The following is a 21,599-nucleotide window of genomic DNA, read 5'->3' as shown; positions in this document are numbered from 1 at the left end:
GAGGTGTGCTAGTGTTGTGGTGAATGAACGGCCTTCTCTGCTTGAAAGGACTTCTCATGCCGTGTAGGAATGAACGCAAGAACATATCCGAGGATTTTCAGTCCTTGTCACCCAAATTTACCTCAGCGTTTCTAGGCAGTAGGTTTGCATGGTTCACAGAAATGGGCCGTTTTTAGAGTAGAGTCTTTCAGTAGCGAGTGTGTTGGCTAGATCGATTTCTAAATTCCACCACGAGTTTATGTCTTTTGTTAATGCATGGCATTCCGTTTTGAAACTCTATATTTCCTTGTCAATTGATATGCTTCATCTGTTTTGTATCCTTCAATCCAGTTGTCTGGAGTCGTACTCAAGCGTTTCCAAGGGATGCCCCGACTGCCGCAGAACCCTAGTAAAGCCAGTCTTCGTGTAAAATATTAACCGACGGTTGAAAATCTACAATAGACATTGTGTAATATTCTTTTTATTAGTCCCCACGGACACCGTCCGGGGGACTTATAGGTTTGGTCATGTCCGTGCGTGTGTGCGTCCGTGCGTGTGTGCGTCCGTGCGTGCGTCCGTCCGTTCACGCAGATATCTTAGAGATGCAAGAAGCGATTTCATTCAAACTTGGTACAAGGATTACTTCATATGTCATACAGATGCACATCAATTGTTTTGTGATACGATCCAATATGGCCGCCAGGCGGCCATTTTATTACGATTTTTTCATGTACAGAGCCATAACTCAGACATTGTTGCAACCGATTTTATCAAGCGTTGGTACAAGGACATTGACCAATGTCATAGATATGCACATCAATTTGTTTTGTGATACGATCCAATATGGCCGCCAGGCAGCCATTTTATTACAATATTTTCATATGCAGAGGCATAACTCAGGCATATCTTAACCGATTTTATTCAAGTTGGTACAAGGACATTGACCTATGTCTTACATATGTACGTCGATTTGTTATGTGATACGATCCAATATGGCCGCTAGATAGGCAGCCATTTATTACGATGTTTTCATGTACAGAGCAATAACTCAGACATGTTTCAACGGATTTTATTCAAAGTTGGTACAAGGAGATTGACTAATGTCATACATATGCATGTCAATGTGTTATGTGATACGATTGAATATGGCTGCCTTGCGGCCATTTTGTTACGATTTTTTCATGTCAAGGGCCATATTACTCTAAGGCATATCTTAACCGATTTTATTCAAAGTTGGTACAAGGACATTAACCTATGTCATACATATGTATGTCAATTTGTTTCTTGATATGATCCAATATGGCTGCATGGCAGCCATTTTGTTACAATTTTTTGTGTCCTTAGCCAAAACTTGGGCATGTCTTAACTAATTTTATTCACCGATTTTATTCAAACTTAGTACAAGGACATTGACCTATGTCATACATATGCACATTGATTTGTTTTATGATACAATCCAATATGGCCGCCGTGTGGCCATTTTTTCCGATTTTTTCATGTCCGGAACCATAACTCAGACATGTATCAAGCAAATTTATTCAAAGTTGGTACAAGGACATTGACTTATTTATACATATGTATGTCGATTGGTTTCACGAGATGGTCCAATATGGCCACATGGTAGCAATTTTGTTATGGTTGTTTCATGTCGAGAGCCATAACTCTGGCAAGTCTCAACTGATCTTATTCAAAGTTGGTACATGTACATTGACTTACGTCATACATATACATGTTGATTTTTTAAACAGTAAGATCAAATATCGCTGCATGGCGGTGATTTTGTTACAATTTTCAGATGTACAGAGCCATAATTCAGACATATTTCCACCAGTATCATTCAAAGTTGGTACAAGGACATTGACCTATTTCATACATATGCTCGTCAATTTGTTTCACGTCATGTAGCAGCAACATGTCAATTATTGAAGTTTCGTAAGTAGGCTGATATGTCAAGAAATACGTACTGCATCAAATTCATGAAACTTTATACAGATGTTAACTGATGTTAAGGTCACATTGCTTTAACATTGAAAAGACATTTATCAGTGTCATTTTAATTAATTTGTAATTGCATAAGTAATGAACTTTCCTAATTAGGATGATATAGCCACAAATTAATACAGCGTCAAATGTGATGAAACTTGATACAGATGTTGATCTCATAGTGTTGTAAATACTGCATCAAACTTTATGAAATATGGTACCAGTGATAATCTATCAAGTGTTAGAATTGTATGCAAAAATGTTTTGCAACATCCTGTTGATTAATTCCTAGCTGACTCATTTTATGAACTTTAGGATGGTGGCCTACATTGGTTTTATGTTTTCATCACCATGGAACTCATTCTTGGCCATTGAGCGCCATCTGTATCAAAGTATTTTTAACACAGACCTAATTAATGAAGAGGACTCTATCCTCTTAGGACATGTAATCAAAGTACCCATTAACAAGTGGGGACTGTGTCATCAACGATGACTTGTTTCATATACATTCGATAAGCAAATTTTGTGATCATTTGGAACGAAAGGTCTCCGTGTTCGTCATGTCAACTCATCTTTGCCACTAAGAGAAGTATAGTCGCGGGATTGAGCTCATTTCTAGGCACATACACAGTATTTTAACAGGACCACCCACAAGAAGGTCAATCACCTACTAGACGCAAGGGGAGCGGATTCTCAGTCTTGAACTTTTGACTTTAAAGAGACTCAGATGGGGTTCTACTTGGCGGAAGATCCGAGTCGAGTTCAGGCGCCCTTAAACGCTTTTGGTAGCTTTAGGTCACTGTGTCAGCGGGAGAGAGCAGTATCGGTTGTTATTCAAAACTGAAATTGAGATCACTCCCACAGGAACGCCGAACCTTGTACGAACCAGTATCTAGGGCTTCTGATAAGCTTTTAAGGTCACCATAATACATTCCCTGTTGTAAGGGGTCGACCGTTTTGTCTTAGAGGGGGTTGGCAAAATTTGACTATAAAGACTAAAGAGTACTATAAAATATCCAGACATGTAGCTTTCAAAATATATATTAACACAAAGGTCGGCCATATATAATATTGAAATGTAAAAAGTACTTGCAAAGTCCGGACTATTGTCAAATTTTGAATCGCGCAATCTTACCGACCCCTCCCAAGATTGAAGGGTCCATCCCCAAAAACATGGCGGGATAATCCGAATACCATGTTGATAAGTCGGTAAATTAATATCAGTTTCTATCATTTTGTCAGGTCTGAGTTTTAGCAACCTAGACCGCCAACCAAGAAAACAAATTTAGGTGTTTCACATGTGTGTATTTCCCTCGGCGTATCGGCACGCTTGCGCAGTACCGCAAAGACCATCGTAGATTTGGGATGTGGGCGGAGGCCACAGTGATGACGGACTGTGTTTATAGGGCCAAGCTTTTCACAGTCGAGATCGCGATAGAAGCAGAAAACTTGGTGGAGCTGTATCTCATCATGAGGAAGTTTACACTACACACGACATGAGATAGATCCCCCTGAGGTAATCTTTCAAGCCCTTTCACCGGAGCATTGGGCACAAAGCTTGCACTTTCCAATTAGGCGCGGAAACCCGTGGTAAGCGCGAACGCGTCGACAAAATGTCAAATGCTAAGCATTCCAATTTACCCTGTGGTGTGTCATCCTGCATCATCTTTCGATTTTACAGCTCTACAGCTGTGTTAAACTTTCGGTCATTTTTCAGCATGTTTGTTCTATAGATCAACCGCAATATCCTATTCACTAATACTCACCCAGTACGGCACAGCCCGCTACATGTATATGTACAGCATTTTTTAACAAATTTGAATTTAAGTCTTGAATTGGATACACCTGTCAACAAAAACTATACTCATCATACAATACAGGCTTTGTTGACAAGGAGAATCATTGGTATAAATTAGCGTGATCTAGGGAGTAAATTTACAGAACAAAGATCTGAAAAAATACAGTCTAGAGTTACACTTGATGTCCATTTAACATGTGTTCCAGCAGGGCAGGCTGAATGCAATGTATGAGTACCAGCTGGTACTGTTCTGTCTCTACGAGTTGGTCGCCTAACATCGGCCAAATAGCGTTGCGGGCTTTAACTCTCGCGTGATTTTCAACGCCGAGTAGAACTCATTTTTGCGTTTTATTTAGCAGTAAGCAAGATAGCATTGCGGGCTTGAACTCCCGCGTGATTTTCGAGGCCGAGTAGATCTCATTTCTGTTTTATTTAGCGGTTAAGGATGTACGATCGGTAAAATTAAAAGTAATGTCATTTCTCTAAATTGTCGATTTTGGATTCTCCTTTGTAAGTATTATCAAAATGTGTTTGTGAGATACATGACCATGAATTTTGCCATTTATGAGAAAAAATGCTAAGTCAGCATTTTTTCACCAATGCATTTTCCATGGACGAAATAATTCAATGCAGTTTATCTCAAAATTTAGCGCGGTGACCATATCATTTAATTTGATCACTATTATTTATTTCTGTAGACTGAACTTTGTGCAAATTTTCATGAAAATTACAATAGTAGGAATTGATTTTCCAGCAAATTTCAATGTAATCCTATGGGAAGTGACAAATTCCACGCGCGCGTATATACCGCTCGTACATCCTTAAAGCAAAGGACAAAGGACCACAGAACCTGCGCAGAAAGTACGATAAAGTTGTCATGCTGCAGGCAACAGGAACTAGATTTAGACATGCAAATATTCTTATTATCAGACTGTTCATGCAATAATGCAAATAATGTTTGCAAGAAATGTGATATGTGCATTTTCTTAAGTTCATATTGTCAATTTAACTCTGTCAAAAGACAGCAATGGTGAACAGAGTCAAAATGTGGCGAGTCTGTAGAGGGAACGAATGATATTCTGCTCCACGACATCGCCACCAACGACCAAAAAGTGAATTTTTACAAGCTTCATAATACGTTGGTAGCCACACGGTACTACGAATATTTAACTGTAAGAAGCGAATGATAAAATCTTTACATATGACTATATTAATCGATAATAATATACGTTCAAAATACATTGACATGGTTTAGATAAAGGCTTGAAATTTGACGAAACAAAGTATTTAGATAAGTTTTTCCCTCCAGTATGTAACAAACCACCATGAAAGGCTTCTGACACTGATCATGAACTTATACCAAATTAACGCAACAACACCTGCAGAAGGTAAGACTAAAATATGCAACTGCATTTTTTAGTATTTCACAATTCAATAACGCGTGTGCAGTGTTTACAATTTACCGACTGGTGTGATGCTTCTAATGGTGTGATTTGAATTGAAGTAACTAGAAACCTTTCTTATGAAAGGACTAGAAAATTTTCACCAAACTACAAACGTTCACATAAAAATGGTAGAAGATGACTCATGAAAAAGATTCTTGCACTACATACTACCTTATTCTGCAAAGTAATCTTAATGCGATTTAGCTGGTGACAAATTTATGCTTTTTCAAAGCAAGAGAACTCTAATTAACAGAATATTTTGAGAATTATTTTTGACGGCTGCACGGTTATGAGAAGTAAAGAAATCTACATCTTTGCTTTTTTCCTAAATTTTGGTACACTTATCTTAGTCTGCTGATGTGCAGCGCGATCGCAAGGTTATATATGATTGGTCGATTGTCACTATTCACAGCAACTTAGGGAGTCTTTTTGTATTATCCAATTATAACGGTAAGATTCAGCCAACCAATTGGATAACAGCTTCCGATCTGAGCTAATTGGACATTAGGATTGTAACTTTTTCTGTGCCAAAATTATTTTACCCAGGCTAACACCAGTCTTCCAAAAATATTATCAATCTTCTTATTGTAAGTATATGGTAAAAGGGGGAAATAATATAAATAAATTTATACAAAAATAAATTCAATATCGATAATTTGTGAATACATAGTCAAACTTTTGTTTGTCATTCATTGTTTGTTTTCTTCCTGACTGTCTTTGCTGAAGTAAAATAATCAGGCTTCTTGATAAATACTTAATCAGTTAGGGGCCGTAGATATCTCGAATAGCACACGATTGCATGTTTTCCAGTACACATGGAAAGTGTTTCCACATCGCATCCGTTCGCGTATATAATGTAAGTTAGCAAAACTTTTGTGACGTCATCTACACGAGAACAAAAGCTATGTGACGTTGGAAAAAACTTTGCAGGGAGATTGTAAGAATGAAGAACCGACAAACCAACCGTCGCCTGATAGTCTCTTCAATGATTGTATTTTAAGATATCAAATAACGCAATACTAGTTAACCTTAATCTTAGATTTCTGTATTTAAATAAAAAGAAAAATGTCTGTAACTTTTGGTGATTATTTTCCTATTTGTTCAGTATTCCAATGACAGACTCTTGTTGTTATCGTTAAAGATTTTACAGTCACCTGTAATCTAAATATGCCCATATATGGTCAAAGAGGCGTTCCTTGGTATTCAAAATACCCATGTGAGGGCGCTGTTTTAAAAAAGCGGCCACCCGCTTAAAATCTGTGATTGGTAAGATTTTCTCTTTCCATGGTAACTGTGGCAAAATTTGTTACAGGTGACAGTATACCTTTAACAGCTGATCATCGGACAGCGTCCAGAATGACAGTACAGCAGCCATATTTGTGTACCAGTATTGTCATCCTCGACGGGTGAATGTACGTCCGTTCTAGAATTCACTTTTCAACAACAATAATCCACGTCGGACACATGCGTGCATGTTGTTGGCAAGCCAAATGTCCGATATATGTCATTATGTTACAGAGAATGTAAGAAGTAGTTAAGGTAGTAAGTAAACCAGTGCTTTTATACTTCTACGAAAATGATGAAACCTTCATTGTAACTTTTTTCGGAAGCATTCTTGATAAAATTCATACAAAAGTCAACTGAACTTTGTCACCACGTTTCCAATTCAAAACCCGCCCTTTTCTCTAGTCCATATGAGTATGGAATACATATAGTATCAACCTATGCTGTGTCAACCAAATAAGTAACCATTGGGCTGGTACAATATTAAATATTGGGTAAAGTGTTATTACATACTGGGCTAGTATTACATGTTGAGTTAAGTATTATTACATTTTGGGTTAGTATTACATATTGAGTTTAGTGTTATTACATATCGACTTAGTATCACATATTGATTTGAGTGTTATTACATATCGACTTAGTATTACATTTTGAGTTTAGTGTTATTACATGTTTGGTTAGTTTTAAATAGTGAGTTCAGTGTAATTACATATTTGGTTTATATTACACATTGAGTTAAGTGTTATTACATATTTGGTTTATATTACACACTGAGTTAAGTGTTATTACATGCTGGGTTAGTATTACATACTGAGTTATTTTGTTTTACATATTTTGTGAGTATAACACATCGGGTCATCTACTTGTTAAACGTTATTATTTGGGTGATATTTAGTACATAATGCCATGTACTGGACAGCTGCGTTGAATCATTGAACTGTCAGAGGGAGTTTGCCATTTCTTGTCATTCCCTGTTTAAAGGTTAAAATGCTATTTTTAACCATTGCAACTGCGATCATTTCTTGTTGAGATATTTTAATGTCACAAGCTTTACTCAGAAATTATCACCACATGAAACAGGAAGAACTATTGAAAAAACATCTCCATATAACTTTATGGAGATATGTATTGAAACTGTCGGTGATTCAGTCTTTTGTTTTATTTCCGTATCAAAGATCTCTTCCTCCAAAGATAAAAAAGAGCTTGTGGCAATTTTCTTATCACGAGCCATTGTTGTCGCCTTTTTGCTTTTGACTGATTTTGCCTTCAAATATTCTTGACATCTCATTTTCATGGCCTTTATCATACTTCAGAGTAAAAACACATCCATTGTAACTAACTGCGTAATAAAGTACCACACCATTTTGTCACCAATTTTTGCAATCTTGTCCTATTCTTGTCTTTGCACAAGTCAGACTGCGTCAATGGTCTTACAACGTCATACAATGCCATATTTAGTCAAGTGGGATTATGATTGGGGACAATTCTATGTTTTAAGGTAGTCTGCGCCTCGAAAGTGAAAGACAAACTTTTGCTCAACCTTTCCTCAATGGAACTTTCACTATACTCTTACCAAATCAAAAAGAATAAAAATAGTGCAGGGGTCACCGTGCAAAGTTTGGTACTAAAGAAACAAACTACCTTACATTTACCGATATTTGAACTTCAGAATAGCCGCCATCCCTGTGTAAACTCTATGGGGAAAAATAAAATTTTCGATCTTCGAAAACTATGACGGTGAAAAGTTTTTCTTTCTCTAAGAGCTTTAAAATGAGCTCCCACAAGTGGTAGATCATAAAAGAATCGTAAAATGGTAGAGTCCGAATATCTGTCCCCGAGGCGCATACTACCTTAATGGAAGTATGCAAATTGAACTAGAATCTGGTCGAGTGAGTCTTTAATGTATGATTTATCTGATGCCAAAGCATTTATCAAATTTATTGATGGGTGAATAACCGAATCCCTGCAGCACAAGAACATTAACCACTGCAATGTCAAAACGACAGGTGCGTAAAATAGAACTTTATTAAACATTCAGTAACTTTTCCACTAAATGAATTCTAGTTATATGACATCCGTAAGCAGAGAATACCCATTTTGTCTTGCTGAAAGTTTGTGCTTTCAAAATAGATTAGTTTTCAACATGACGCTAATAAACTCCTCTTTGTCTATAACATTGTCGCCGTTGACGTCAGCCTCATTGAGCATTTCTTGGATCATGACGTCTGAGAAGCGGATGCCGTGTTCGTCGCACGCATTCCGGACGTCGGCGAAAGTTATGTGACCTTTGCCCTCTGCGGATGACAACAAGTGAAACGTGTGTATTATATAAACATGTGGCAGTACACTCACTACGTTTAATATTACAAAGGGTGGGTATGTATGTAAATGTATGTATTTATGTATGTATGTATGTATGTATGTATGTATGTATGTATGTATGTATGTATGTTTGTTGGTACGTAGGTTGGCAGGTTTGTATATGTATGCATGCATGTGTATGTGTGTATCTATCTATCTGTGTATCTATGTAGGTATGCAGATGATTACTCTTTTGTTTGTTTGTTCTCTATTCATTCACTCATGATTGAAACGACTTCATTGCAAAGATATCCTATTTCAATGCCGTGTTCTCTGAATGCTGAACAGACCAAATATCCGAAGGGCACTTTTTCCCTAATGCGTTTCCATGTTCGCTAAAATAAAAGGCCAAGGTTAACGTTAACGACAGAAAGTCATTGCATGACGTCAAGGATCGGGCAGAACACATTGAACTTAGTCGCAGAAATTTTGAAATCTAGTGCGCAATCGTTGTTTATTTTCGGGGCAATCATCATTCTTTTGCGGTTGACTCATACCACCATGCTCGATTAATTTGTTTCAACACGTTATGCATTATCCTTGTTTTGACGATTTCTCAACGCATTAATGGATCTGGTCGTTTTCAACTTGTGTCAATGATGACAGTGAAGTGTAAACATATTTGCTTGGAATTTCTTCTTTTATCGGCAAATTATTGGCAAAGAATTTCAGCTATCAGCTTTCATCCGGATTCATATAATCAAAAATTATAGGATCGAGGCGTTCTATGAACATACAATCAGCATCTTGTCGGTATAAATATCAAATTCACGAAGTTTCAATTCACGAAGTTTCTATTCTTACCTCTGTCAAGCATCCTGAAGCCCTGTTCAGTAAGATATGAGGAATAAAAACAATTTTAAATGTTATTGGAGTGACATGAATATTTTGTGTTATAAAACGAATATACGCTTATTATTGATATATTTGTTTGATTAATTTTCACCCGCCTTATCGTCTATCCGACTTTTTCCGTTTCTGAATGTAAATCTGTTTGTCTATTGTCTGTTCGTCTGCGCTGACTCTTTAGTCTGTTCCGTCTGCGCTGACTCTCGTCATATCTCGTTTGTTTCGTTTACGTCATCTCCTGTGACGTCACGCCATCTGTACAAAAAGAGTACAAACGGCAGAAGGCGACATCCCTTACCACAATCACCTGAAACTTGCGTCATTCGGAGTCAGGCCTTTCTGACTAAAACGGCAAAATATTCCCGCCATATTCCAGCCATGTGATATACCAAAAAAGGATGTGAACATCGAATGATCATTTCGTTTGAGTAAGTTTGCAGGCAACTGAAGACATAAATACTTGATAAAAGTTTCAAGTTGTAACAATGAATGAAAATTAACATTTTCGTTGAGTTGTTCTGTCGTCTTAAACTTTGTTTCCATAGCTACCTGAATAATCTCATCGTAGATGTCACGTGCATTTCCCTGTTTGTTGACAATGAACTCCAAGAATTCGTTGAATGTGACCAAGCTAGGGAGAATATAAATGAAGGAACGAGTAAATCAGTGAACGAATAGCTGACAAATAAAAAACATGATAGAGCAGTGGATGAATTGAGCGGCAAATGCATATTCTAGGCTACATCATTTGCAAGCCATTGACGCCTGCGAATGTTGTTGTTCAACAAAGGTCGTTTGGAATGTTTTACAATTAGAGTGGATAAATTTGATTCATCCGAGAGATTTACTAGAATGTCTCGAAATGAATTACGTGCATATTTCATAATGCCAAGACATTACGAAAGGCTGGGTAATACATGTTTAAGTAATAACTCGGTAGATATAAAGCTAAGAAATTTACGTGTTAATGGCTTTCACAGTCGCTCATAATTTGAACACAGATGACAGAGTTGATGAGCAGAAGGACGCTTTAAAGGTATACTGTCACCTGTTCCAATTTTGCCACAGTTACCATGGAAAGAGAAAATCTAACCAATCACAGATTTTAAGCGGATGGCCGCTTTTTATAAACAGCGCCCTCACATTGGCATTTTGAATACCAAGGAACGCCCCTTTGACCATATACGGGTATATTTAGATTACAGATGACTGTATACCTTTAAAGTATATGCCATCACTAAGACTAGATTCATGAAGAGAATTTCCAACTTCACAGTCGAACGCACCCTACAGCATATAGGGTTACTGTAGGACAAAACCCTGACACCATACGCTGGCCACAGAGAATGGTAAACACACGGCATATGCGGGAACTTCATCGACTTGGCATACTCAAATAGCACTTCGTGTCACTGGTATGGTACACATATTGAGATGAGGGTATCCGGATTCTATTTTCAAACACAAAACTTTTTAATATAATTAAGATATCACATTTGATATCCAGTATCATTTTCAATGGAGTTCTCGATGGCGTAATATTATGCGAGCTGTATAATTTGTTTTTGTAATCGATATTTCACAGCGGTTATATTTAGAATTAACCAGTCAAACAGCAAATGTTCAGGTTCATCATACGCTCCACTTGATAAAAAAATGTTTTACATTTCTGTTAAAATTCATACGAGATTCGTCTATCGTTTGACATAGTAGACCCCAGACCTCGACTCTTCATCGCCTGATATTCTCTCACAGCATTTGCTAAAACCATCACGACATACTCAAAGTTTCTGGAATGTCGCGTCGATTTTAGGAGATTTGACAATTATAGCGAAAGATTTGCGCCGTGCATGTTTTTTCCCACTTCTAATAGTTTATAGAATGGTGACTCAAGCCAATGCACTGCATGTTTAACTCGATGCCCCGTCAACAGACACGCCTCTGGAGTTGCTTATAGCAGAGTTTAATTGAGGCTTTGAAAGAAGAAGCGTCATTATCTATTATTTATGGACGATAAGGTCAAAGAGCGAGCACCGAGACACACTCAATACTCTGAGCTATTTTATGAAAGAGATATCATCACAACCTACCCTTTGCTCTCACTGCCTAGGTCGGCTGTAACAGCGAACAGAAGACAAGAGTTACCATTAATCAACGTATGACTATTTGAAATCAAATAAATGATAAACATAAAGTGAATGCAGCCAGTCTTGCTCAAATTAAGATTCTTACTAATGAAGTCTTCTCTATATTCCCATTCTAATAAATGAATTACGTTCCATTCCATTCATTCATTAAATAATGGATACGCCAGGAGTGGCAGTTTTAGTGCCAAGTAACAAATTCTCGTAATATGAAGACACCAATTTCTCTCTGTACCATCGAACCGAGAGAAATTATATTTCTATGTTCATTCTTTATTAGTGTAAGCTGCCTGCGTACATGTATGTATGTATGTATGTATGTATGTATGTATGTATGTATGTATGTATGTATGTATGTATGTATGTATGTATGTATGTATGTATGTATGTATGTATGTATGTATGTATGTATGTATGTATGTATGTATGTATGTATGTATGTATGTATGTATGTACGTACGTCTGACTTCGATCGACCATCCAAGCAACACTGCGAGTAGCTGTGACCTCACCTATCATATCGTATATTTCTGTCTTTGTCAAGGAAAACCCCAAAATTCGCATGGCCCGCCGCAGGTCTTCGCTATCAATGCATCTACAGACAAAACGGGAAATAAATGAAATTTACAGGCAGCATCTCAAAATATCCTTGTGAAAACAGTTTTGGTATAGTCGAACGACGTTAGAAGTGGAGGGTTGGAAATAATGGAATGAATAGATAATTATAGAAAGATTTTAATTTCCGAAGGACAGAATATGAAAAAGAGTGTACCCAAGCAATAATTCATAGTTATCTTTTTCTTCTACAGTCGTATGAAAAGAAAAGTAGGTTATAATAATTCCACGACCCGTACGGACTTCATTCTCGAAAAGGTCACTAACTGCCTTGGCAGCAGCACTTTAATTCCAAGCACCCCAGAAATCGATGTTACTTCGCTTTATCATCCAAATTTGACGGATTGACTACAAGCCTACCCCTTTTTGTCTCTGTCGAAAGTGTCAAACACTAGCATCAAGTCGCGTATTTCCTGTGACGTCAGCTGCTGACGTATTTGCTCGTCCACCGCTGTCAACCTGTCTCCCGAGCTCGTCAGTTTGTGGAGAAGTTCCTCTCGGGTCTCCTGTTTCGGATAGCCTGGCGCCCTCTTTCGGCGGTGCTTTCGTTTTGGTGGCCTCCTCCCGTTGTCCGACGACATAGCGATTTATGTGTAATCTGTTCAGTTGATGCGTGGTGTGTCTGAGAAATTATCAAAGAAACAAAAAAATACGTAAATTACAGGTAGGATCGATATTGGTGGCCAAACACTCAGGTATCACCTATCTGTTCGTTCGACATGCCCGTACGTATTTATCTCTTTATCTATCTCTCTATTAATCTGTATGTTTGTCTGTCTGTCTCTCTATGTATGTATGTATGTATGTATATTTGTGTTATATAATTTTTAAAACCTGTCTAAACCGAACACCAAAGAGACTAGGAAAACTTCGGTTTACAGAGGTGTTTGGTTTATAGAGGTCCATTAAACATGGCATTACATGTGGAAGGGACTTGAAAAGATGTTCAGTATAGACAGGCTTCCAGTTTAGACAGGATTCGGTTTAGACAGGCTTCACTGTATATACAATTACACAAATTACTTCGAGTACAAAGTATTCATTTATTTATTTATTTATTTATTTATTTGTTATAACGCTCTGCTGATAGCATCGAGCATTATAATTTCCCCCGAGGACATCTACAAACGTTATATATATATATATATATATATATATATATATATATATATATATATATATATATATATATATATATATATATATATATATATATGTTCGACTGTGGTTTTTCAGGTTGTCCCCAGTGTTGTCGGTGACGTGGTTATGATAAATTCGTTTGTAGGATATTACACACGTACCAATCTTCTGGTTCAAATAGAAACAACTCCTGTATTTTCACCATACTGTCACTTAGTATTTTCTCCGACATGTAACTTTTGTACGTTAAATATCACTGTGACTTACTCCGTGTTGAAAATTTTTGATCTGTAGCACCTGAGGAAGTCCTACTTTTAGGACGAAACGTTGTGCTGTTATAATAAATTATTTGAACCAGAAGATTGGTACGTGTGTAATATCCTACAAACGAATATATATATATATATATATATATATATATATATATATATATATATATATATATATATATATATATATATATATATATATATATATATATATATATATATATATATATATATATATATATACGAAAATGGTTTGCTTGTCAATACAGGCAAAGTATAGTGCTCAATGCATTTCTGCAGGGCGGTAATACTGAGAATCTAGGAACTTGTAGTTGTCACTCTACAGGCTGTTTCATGCGGTAAGCAATCATCAGGAGGATTGCTTAGCGCATGAAACAGCCTGTAGAGTGACAACTACAAGTTCCTAGATTCTCAGTATATATATATATATATATATATATATATATATATATATATATATATATATATATATATATATATATATATATATATATATATATATATATATATATATAATTTTACGAATATTTGTCTATACATCCGGGAACTTTACATTTGATACATATTTGCAGCAATGGAATAAAGTAGCGTCGCCTGATTATTATTGCTGACTACGCAAACTATCAACGGCGTCTCGATTTGACATGAATATACAGCATACAGCAATCATTCTTTCAATAATTCATGCCTCAACGTCTGTTGGCATTGAATTCGAGTCTTCCTATCGTAATGGGTGATGAAGTAAAGTGCGATGTTGTTATCCTCAAACCCTTTGCAGTTAGGCTTATGAAGAGTGCAAGCATTTCAATTGAAGAGATTTTAGATCTCACATGAAACACAGAACCACACGGTGTAAATCAACGAAGGCATACAATGTACCGACCCACGGGCGAGGAAACAGGATCTCCGATATCCTTCTGCGAGTTTCCGATTTCTGGTCACGGAACACAGTTCGATTTTTACTGACGCATCAGCGACTATTGTTATCGGATGAAAAACGGAAGCTGTGGGTTTTCGAACACTGATACACATGACGTTGTCGTTCGTGAACCCCATAGCCCGGGGAGATCATAGTCCTAGGAAAATAGGATGGCTGTTGTCGACGTTTAAACGGTCACCTCGGCGATTTGATTGCTCTGTGTGTGTTTTTGCAATTTTAATCATCAAAGCAGGACAGAATTTCAATTGACGTTATCTGTAATTTCTTACTACGTGAAATGATCTTCGTTTTTCCAGTTGATATCAAATTTAGCAAACTGACCGATCGGTATACTTAATAATTTATTAATTAATTAATTCATTTGTTTATTTATTTCAGGACAGTTTCTGTAAAAAATTGCCAGGAAGAATGTCAAATTGTTCCCCATAATCGCCGTTTATACGTTAGCTAATTTGGATTTCTCTAATTTGCGGCAAATATATACTTCGGTATGGCAACTTTTGGATTATTTTCGTTATGCTATTTTTATTTCTTCTGGAAGCATGTTGAAATGCACAGATTTTGATCTGTCAACACTACCTTTATGTGTAATGCTTTCATTATTGTGGGAAGTTTGTAAAATCTAGACTCCAAGTCATCAGTAACAATTCAACAAGTGAGAGATCCACTCTACATCCAGTCTACGTCTCGCATACGACGTTGGTGGCGCTCGAGTAGAGAGTCACGCTGAGCGTTCAGTACGAAATATGTTGATTTGCAGACGTAACAAAGGTGACCTCATTGCTGTTTTCATATTACGTGAAGTACTGAAAACGTCATTACGAGTATGAAAACATGTCTTGGAAGACACGGGCGGGTACCTTACAATATCAAAGTGGTGATGATACTATAGTATTATGACGTTCGTGCATTTTAAATTTGGATTTTTCATGATTGCGTGTTTTAAAAGACAGAATCTTGCATGTTTAGCTCGGGGAGGGGGGATAATAAATACTTACATTTCTATTAGCCCCATTTCTCCTTGTATTTTTTCTGTACTTTCGTGTGAGAAAAATCTTGTTCTGTTTCTCTTTCTCTAGGCAAATGAATTTATCTCCCAACTAGAATTCTGTTGCCAACATTGTTCATTACAATGTCTATCAGGGGCGATGTAAGCTTTACATCTTAAATACTGTTTATCATTTTTGATATTGATCTTTTTGCAAGTTTTACTGTTTTTAAACTTCCATAACTATCCACTTTTCTTTTATCTTTGCTGAAAAGCCTATAATCTTATGGACGGCAGCTTTAATGCTATTTTATAGCTACTAGCAATTTGGTTTTGTTTAAATTTTCATCTTGGAGGTGAAATATCTAATTATTTCCCATTTGCGATTTTGGCGGGAAAATATCGTCTGCTGTTTATGTCACTCGGTCGAAATTTCAAAATTTGCACAAATTTCGTTTCTATACATCAGAACTTCTTAAAACTTGACCCTCAGCTACATTGAAATGTTAAAAGTCTAAGAGACATCTGATTATTATGTTCTTGTTCGTAGTTTTGTCTTGTAGCTGTTCGTTTTGATTTGTACATTGAATGTGCATCCTGTTATTGGACTTTGCCTCTTGGGTTTTATGATAAGTAAGAAATAAAAAGATAAATAAATGGATCAATAAATAAACAAACATAAATAAACATCAACATTATGTGTGTACAAAGCATTGTTTTGACAAGGCTATCACTGTTAGTTAAGAAGTCATATGGAGAAAAAACAAAATAATGTATTGTGTAAGGAACAATGTTAATATCAGAGAGTTATTATATTATACAAGTATATTGATGGTGCAAATACAGTGATCTGATTGGGTCCAGACGCGAAAAGAATCTTTGTATATTGGTGATATACCACGGCTGGCATACGCGCGACCTCTCAGCTGGAGCAAAAATCAGTTTTTGACGTTCCACGCCAGGATTTCAATATACTGTTATGATATAATAGAAATAAATCACACCCAGCGACGGTATACCACTCGATTTTGACCAGTTCACTTCATATATGCACTCGCTATCGGTCGATGTCGTGAACTGGTCAAAATCTCGTGGTATACTGTCGCCGGGTGTGCTTATTGCTTAAATGCACCATGGAAGACATGACGGCGCGTCAGGTCGATGTCAAATTTTCAAATTCCGCTCTTCTTCTTTCAAGATTGTTTTGAAAAAAAGCAACCAGCAGTGACAGGAAAACATCGAAATATCGTGAAATTCAGGGATGCTTCTTTCCTCGTATACAGTATGGTATGTGAATCCACGGATGAAAAAAACGTGCTGAAAAGACCCATGATTTTAAACTATGATATCTACTCATTCAGCTCATATAATGCTCACTGTTATGCTTTTTCGGAAAATATGTTACAATTCATAAATATTTATAAGTTACAATCATTCCGAAAGCTTAACAGAAAATTAGATCTCGTACGCGTCTTTGTGAAAACGTACAACGCACTGGAGATATGAAGAGATGTGCATTGTATGGTATGGTATGGCCGCAGTTTTAGGGTATTATAAGCCTCGAAATTGAAAGACTTGAACTTGTACTCAAACATTCCCCCAGAAAAGTTTTCAACCACTCTCAAAATAAAGAATTAAAATCGGAAGTCACCTTGCGAATTTCGGAACTGTGGAAACAAATGACCTAAAACGTACAGCTTCGAGCATTTGAAATTCAAAATGGCCGCAATTAATTAGAGGGAGAAATTAAATTTTCATTTTTATAAAAAAAGAGACCGTGAAAACTTTGCATACTCCAAGAGCTACAAAATGAGCCCCCATAAGCGGTAGACAAGACCAGTTGAACAAATATATATCAGTCCTCGGAGGCGTATTCTATCTTAAGGTAACAGGCCTATGCGACCCGAAAGTTCAAGACTTACCCTTTTGCTCAAACTTTCCTCAAGGAATTCATTCAACCATTGTCTTTCAAAATCAAGAATAAAAATCGGGGATACCGTGCAAATTGTGGTACCAGAGAAACACATAACCCATGATTTACCGATATTAAAAATGGTCGCCATTTCTCTATGGAGAAAAATAAATTTTTCGAATTTCGAAAAACTAAACCGGTAAAAAGTTTTCTTACATCAAGAGCTTTAAAATGGTAGATCAGAAAAGAATTGAAAAAGTTTGAGAGTCCAAATATCTGTCCCCGAGGGGCGTTCTACCTTAATTGAAAACCGTACAAACTCCTATTTTCAGCGTTTATTTTAGGTAAATTATGAACAGAAGTACGTACCTTACGGTGACGTGCACGTAACGCAAACATAAGATGTGTTGATAGGTTGAATACTGGGTATTAACTGGATTTAAGACTAATACTTAATATAAGTGAACGAAAAATGTCAAATGTTAGAGTCACTGGGTGTGTACCGGCTACATTGGTCTAGGCCTACATTTCAGGTAGAACGCGCCTCGGGGACAGATCGTCGGACTCTCAAATTTCTACAATTCTTTTCTGATCTACCGGAGTTCATTTTAGAATTCCTGGAGAAAGAAAAACTTTCATTGGCTTAGTTTTTAGAAATTTCAAAATTGTATTTTCCCCCATAGAGTTAATGCAGGAACTTGATGGCGGCCATTTTGAATTTCAACTAATATCGCAAAATGTTGGGTAATTTGTTTCGCTGGTTCCAAACTTTGCAAGGTGAGCCCCCGATTTTTATTGTTGAGTTGGTAAGAGAATGGTTGAAAGTTTCATTTAGGAAAGTTTGGGCGAAGGTTTAAGTCTTTCAATTTGAGGCGCATACTGCCTTAAGAACATATTACTCGCTTTTATGCTGGATTCACCTCGGGATAGATTTTCGGACTTTCTGGCCATGGTCTATCGCTTACAGGGAACTTGTTTTGATTAGAAGCTCTTTAATTAGGCAAAGTTTTCACCGTCTTAATTTTGTGAAAATAAAAAAAAAGGTTCGCCATTGAGTTAACATGGGGATAGCGGACATTTGTCATTTCAAATATCGGTAAATTTATAGTAATTTGTTCTCTATTGCCGAAATTTGCACAGTGACCCCTGACTTTTATTATATTCTTGCTTGCTAAGAGAAATAATGTGGGTCCATCAAACTGATTAAATTAAACTTGGGACTAGTATAACTGAAAGGTATACTAGGCCCAGATTGAACTAAACGAGGACATGTGATCGTAGGAGGACACGACATGCCAAAACGCTCACTGAAGAAACGTACACATACATCGCTTTGACACTTGGTATTTGCAACCTTAATAACCCGTCCCCCTTGTGAACACGGGACGTAAAATGCTTGAAGTTACAAATACTTCACTACAGGCCTAAGCCTATATCATCAAAATACGCAAGACAAAATACGCAGGACGGGTAACGAAGTCATTTTTTGTAAACCCAGTTTCTATGTTTTGGTGATTTATTTCAGGAAACAGTCATTTTAGAGTGCTCTGGCTCTACACAGCTGTACTTATCAATGGATAACTGAGTACAAGGTTGGTTTTACATGTGTGAACAAGCAAACATGTGGATTTCCTGTAAAGGACACTGTGCCCCGTTATTAACGATCGAAGTAAAACAGTGAACAAATACAGACATACCGTACTTTGTGATAAATGTATTACTTCAAATGGACTATATCCTGTCTCATTGAGAGAAAAAGCGAACTAAAATGTCATATACTACCTGCCAACACCCCGGTGCATACCTTTATGTAGACCTGTCTGTATGTCTGTCTGTCTGTACGTACATACGTATGTATGTATGTATGTATGTATGTATGTATGTATGTATGTATGTATGTATGTATGTATGTATGTATGTATGTATGTATGTGTGTGTGTGTGTATGTATGTATGTATGTATGTATGTATGTATGTATGTATGTGTATGTATTCACACACGCACATGCATACACAAAATGACAGACACAGACACATGCACACATACACACGCAATATCTGGACGCTGATTTGACATGATAGGAGGTAACGTCGGAGATATGCACAATGCTGGAGTAAATAATGTGTTAAAAGACGATTTTGATGCACACATTTTAACTTCCATATTGATGTGTCAAATATAATGTTTTCTTTGTTACTCCAGGTATATTACAAAACGAAAACGACGGGGTATATATGGTTTAAGCTCATCACATTTGAATAATACGGATTTGAAAGAACAGGAATATATGAATGCAGCGGAATATTCTGACTTACAACTGTTTACAATATATTCTGAAGTGCATCTTCAATGCACCATTTTTGCAACAGGCCTTGAAATGCAAATAAATGTGCAAGGTATGTGCGCACTGATTGATTGATTGATTGATTGATTGATTGATTTTTGCAATAAGCAATTATAATTTTCATACCTAATTCAATTCTAAAGCGAACGCAGACACAAGTGCTGGTGCGGATCGTCGAAATCGACGCCCGAAGATATAAATGATACCCTTGTATGTTTCTGGGCCGAGTTTTCTTTGAGCAGTGAGTTTTTACCACGGGATACTGGTAAAAAATCTGCCCGACACCTAAAATCCAAATTGGTTATGTTTTGTCATTCTACAAATATATTAATCTTACTTGGCATTTTAAAGTGATGAATATATGGGCAGGAAAAGTCTACTCACATGCAACCAGGTCGTTCAAGATTAATGTCCAATGTTACACGAAACGACTATCGTGGACTGGTACTGGTCGTCAACACACGAGAACGAAAACAAAAACAGCTCGGTGCACACTTCTGTAGCGATGTGCGTTGTTCTGTTTCGCGTAAATGGTTGCCAGATCACTGATTAAGTTACCACTGCTATGGAGCCGTAAACACTGTTCGAGTTTGACAGGTGCGCAGACGACAACGGGCGATGAGCTCCTTAAAAATCCACAGGCGGATGCCAGTATCCACGTTCGTGTAGCGCGAAGCCGGAATTGCAAATAATAGCTATTTGAAAAATATTGGCTTGCTCGCTTCAAAATGTCGCAATCGAATTATTTCTGCTTATTATGCGGTTCACACGAAGGAGCCCCATGTAGGGTGTGTCTTTTTTATTGAGCGGCACGCAAAGGCTAAAATTGGAAAAAAATAATAGGGACTAAAGTAAGTTGAGTTGAAAAGTGCACGAAGTGGGAGGGAGTCTAACTGGTCGGCATTTTGTGCGAGGTAATGTAGCTCGACAACACCATTCAAAAGAGGAAATTTGAGCTACCAGCTCGTGTTGTGCGATTGAAATTCGCTCTGACAGCTTCGTCTCCGGAAAAGGATCAATTTCAGCTAGCGGGAAACAGCCCTTTCAATTTTCTGATGGCTGTCACCATAGCGACGACGCCAACGAGGAATCGAACGTCGTGCGAGGGTGGAATTTAACCATCGCAGGGCGGGCAATGTGAGAATGAGTGATGTCCTAATCGATAAATGTGGACGCAACCTGAAGAATGGGTCAATATTGGCTGCGAAATTGCATGTAGTGTTTGTTCAGAAAATATTACATGTGCAAATACGTTGCTATGATTGCATATGATGAAATCTATTTTTTGCTAGACAAGAGAGAGAGGGGGTTTCACTATGTTGATTTGGTCTTTGTAATATGAAATAAAATAGACTACCAACAAGGATAGAGCAATAGTTTGCGTAGAAATGATGGTCTATTACGCCTTTGTAAAATGAGTAACAGATTTGTCACATAAACATTATGACTTCATGATGTTAACAAAGAGCATACAACACACAGACAGATGTATACATATACATACATACATATATATATATATATATA

At 37.0% G+C, this 21,599-nt stretch overlaps 2 protein-coding genes across 2 annotated transcripts in view; one reads left to right on the top strand and one right to left on the bottom strand.

The window, feature by feature from the left end:
* The window catches only part of LOC139116954 (43 kDa receptor-associated protein of the synapse-like), a 30,046-nt gene extending 22,183 nt beyond the window's left edge, over positions 1-7,863 (top strand). Inside the window, exon 6 of the mRNA XM_070679703.1 lies at positions 331-7,863. Coding sequence (XP_070535804.1) covers positions 331-409 — 79 coding nt within the window. The 3' untranslated portion in view covers positions 410-7,863. The remainder of the gene's footprint in view (positions 1-330) is intronic.
* Positions 7,864-8,496: 633 nt separating this feature from the next.
* Positions 8,497-20,855, bottom strand: LOC139116959 (uncharacterized). The gene is made up of 7 exons (XM_070679715.1): positions 20,457-20,855; positions 12,819-13,080; positions 12,356-12,438; positions 11,790-11,814; positions 10,249-10,330; positions 9,655-9,676; positions 8,497-8,783 (listed from the first exon to the last, which is right to left on the bottom strand). The coding sequence occupies exons 2-7, from the start codon at positions 13,037-13,039 to the stop codon at positions 8,611-8,613; spliced, it is 606 nt and encodes a 201-aa protein (XP_070535816.1). The 5' UTR covers positions 13,040-13,080; positions 20,457-20,855; the 3' UTR covers positions 8,497-8,610.
* Between the last annotated feature and the right edge of the window lie 744 nt (positions 20,856-21,599).

Source organism: Ptychodera flava, chromosome 2 (assembly GCF_041260155.1).
Source record: "Ptychodera flava strain L36383 chromosome 2, AS_Pfla_20210202, whole genome shotgun sequence".
NCBI lineage: Eukaryota > Metazoa > Hemichordata > Enteropneusta > Ptychoderidae > Ptychodera > Ptychodera flava.
The sequence above is the reverse complement of the archived record's forward strand: the minus strand, read 5'-3'. Positions and strand labels throughout refer to the sequence as shown.

What these genes read in the sequence shown, in the direction of transcription:
- LOC139116959 (XM_070679715.1), bottom strand. Translation starts at nt 13,039, where the DNA reads ATGTCGTCGGACAACGGGAGGAGGCCACCAAAACGAAAGCACCGCCGA. An exon ending in TTCGACAGAGACAAAAAGGG is followed by an intron (nt 12,439 to 12,818) that starts GTAGGCTTGTAG and finishes TTTTGTCTGTAG; the next exon opens with ATGCATTGATAGCGAAGACC. An exon ending in CTTCAGGATGCTTGACAGAG is followed by an intron (nt 8,784 to 9,654) that starts GTAAGAATAGAA and finishes TGTCATCCGCAG; the next exon opens with AGGGCAAAGGTCACATAACT.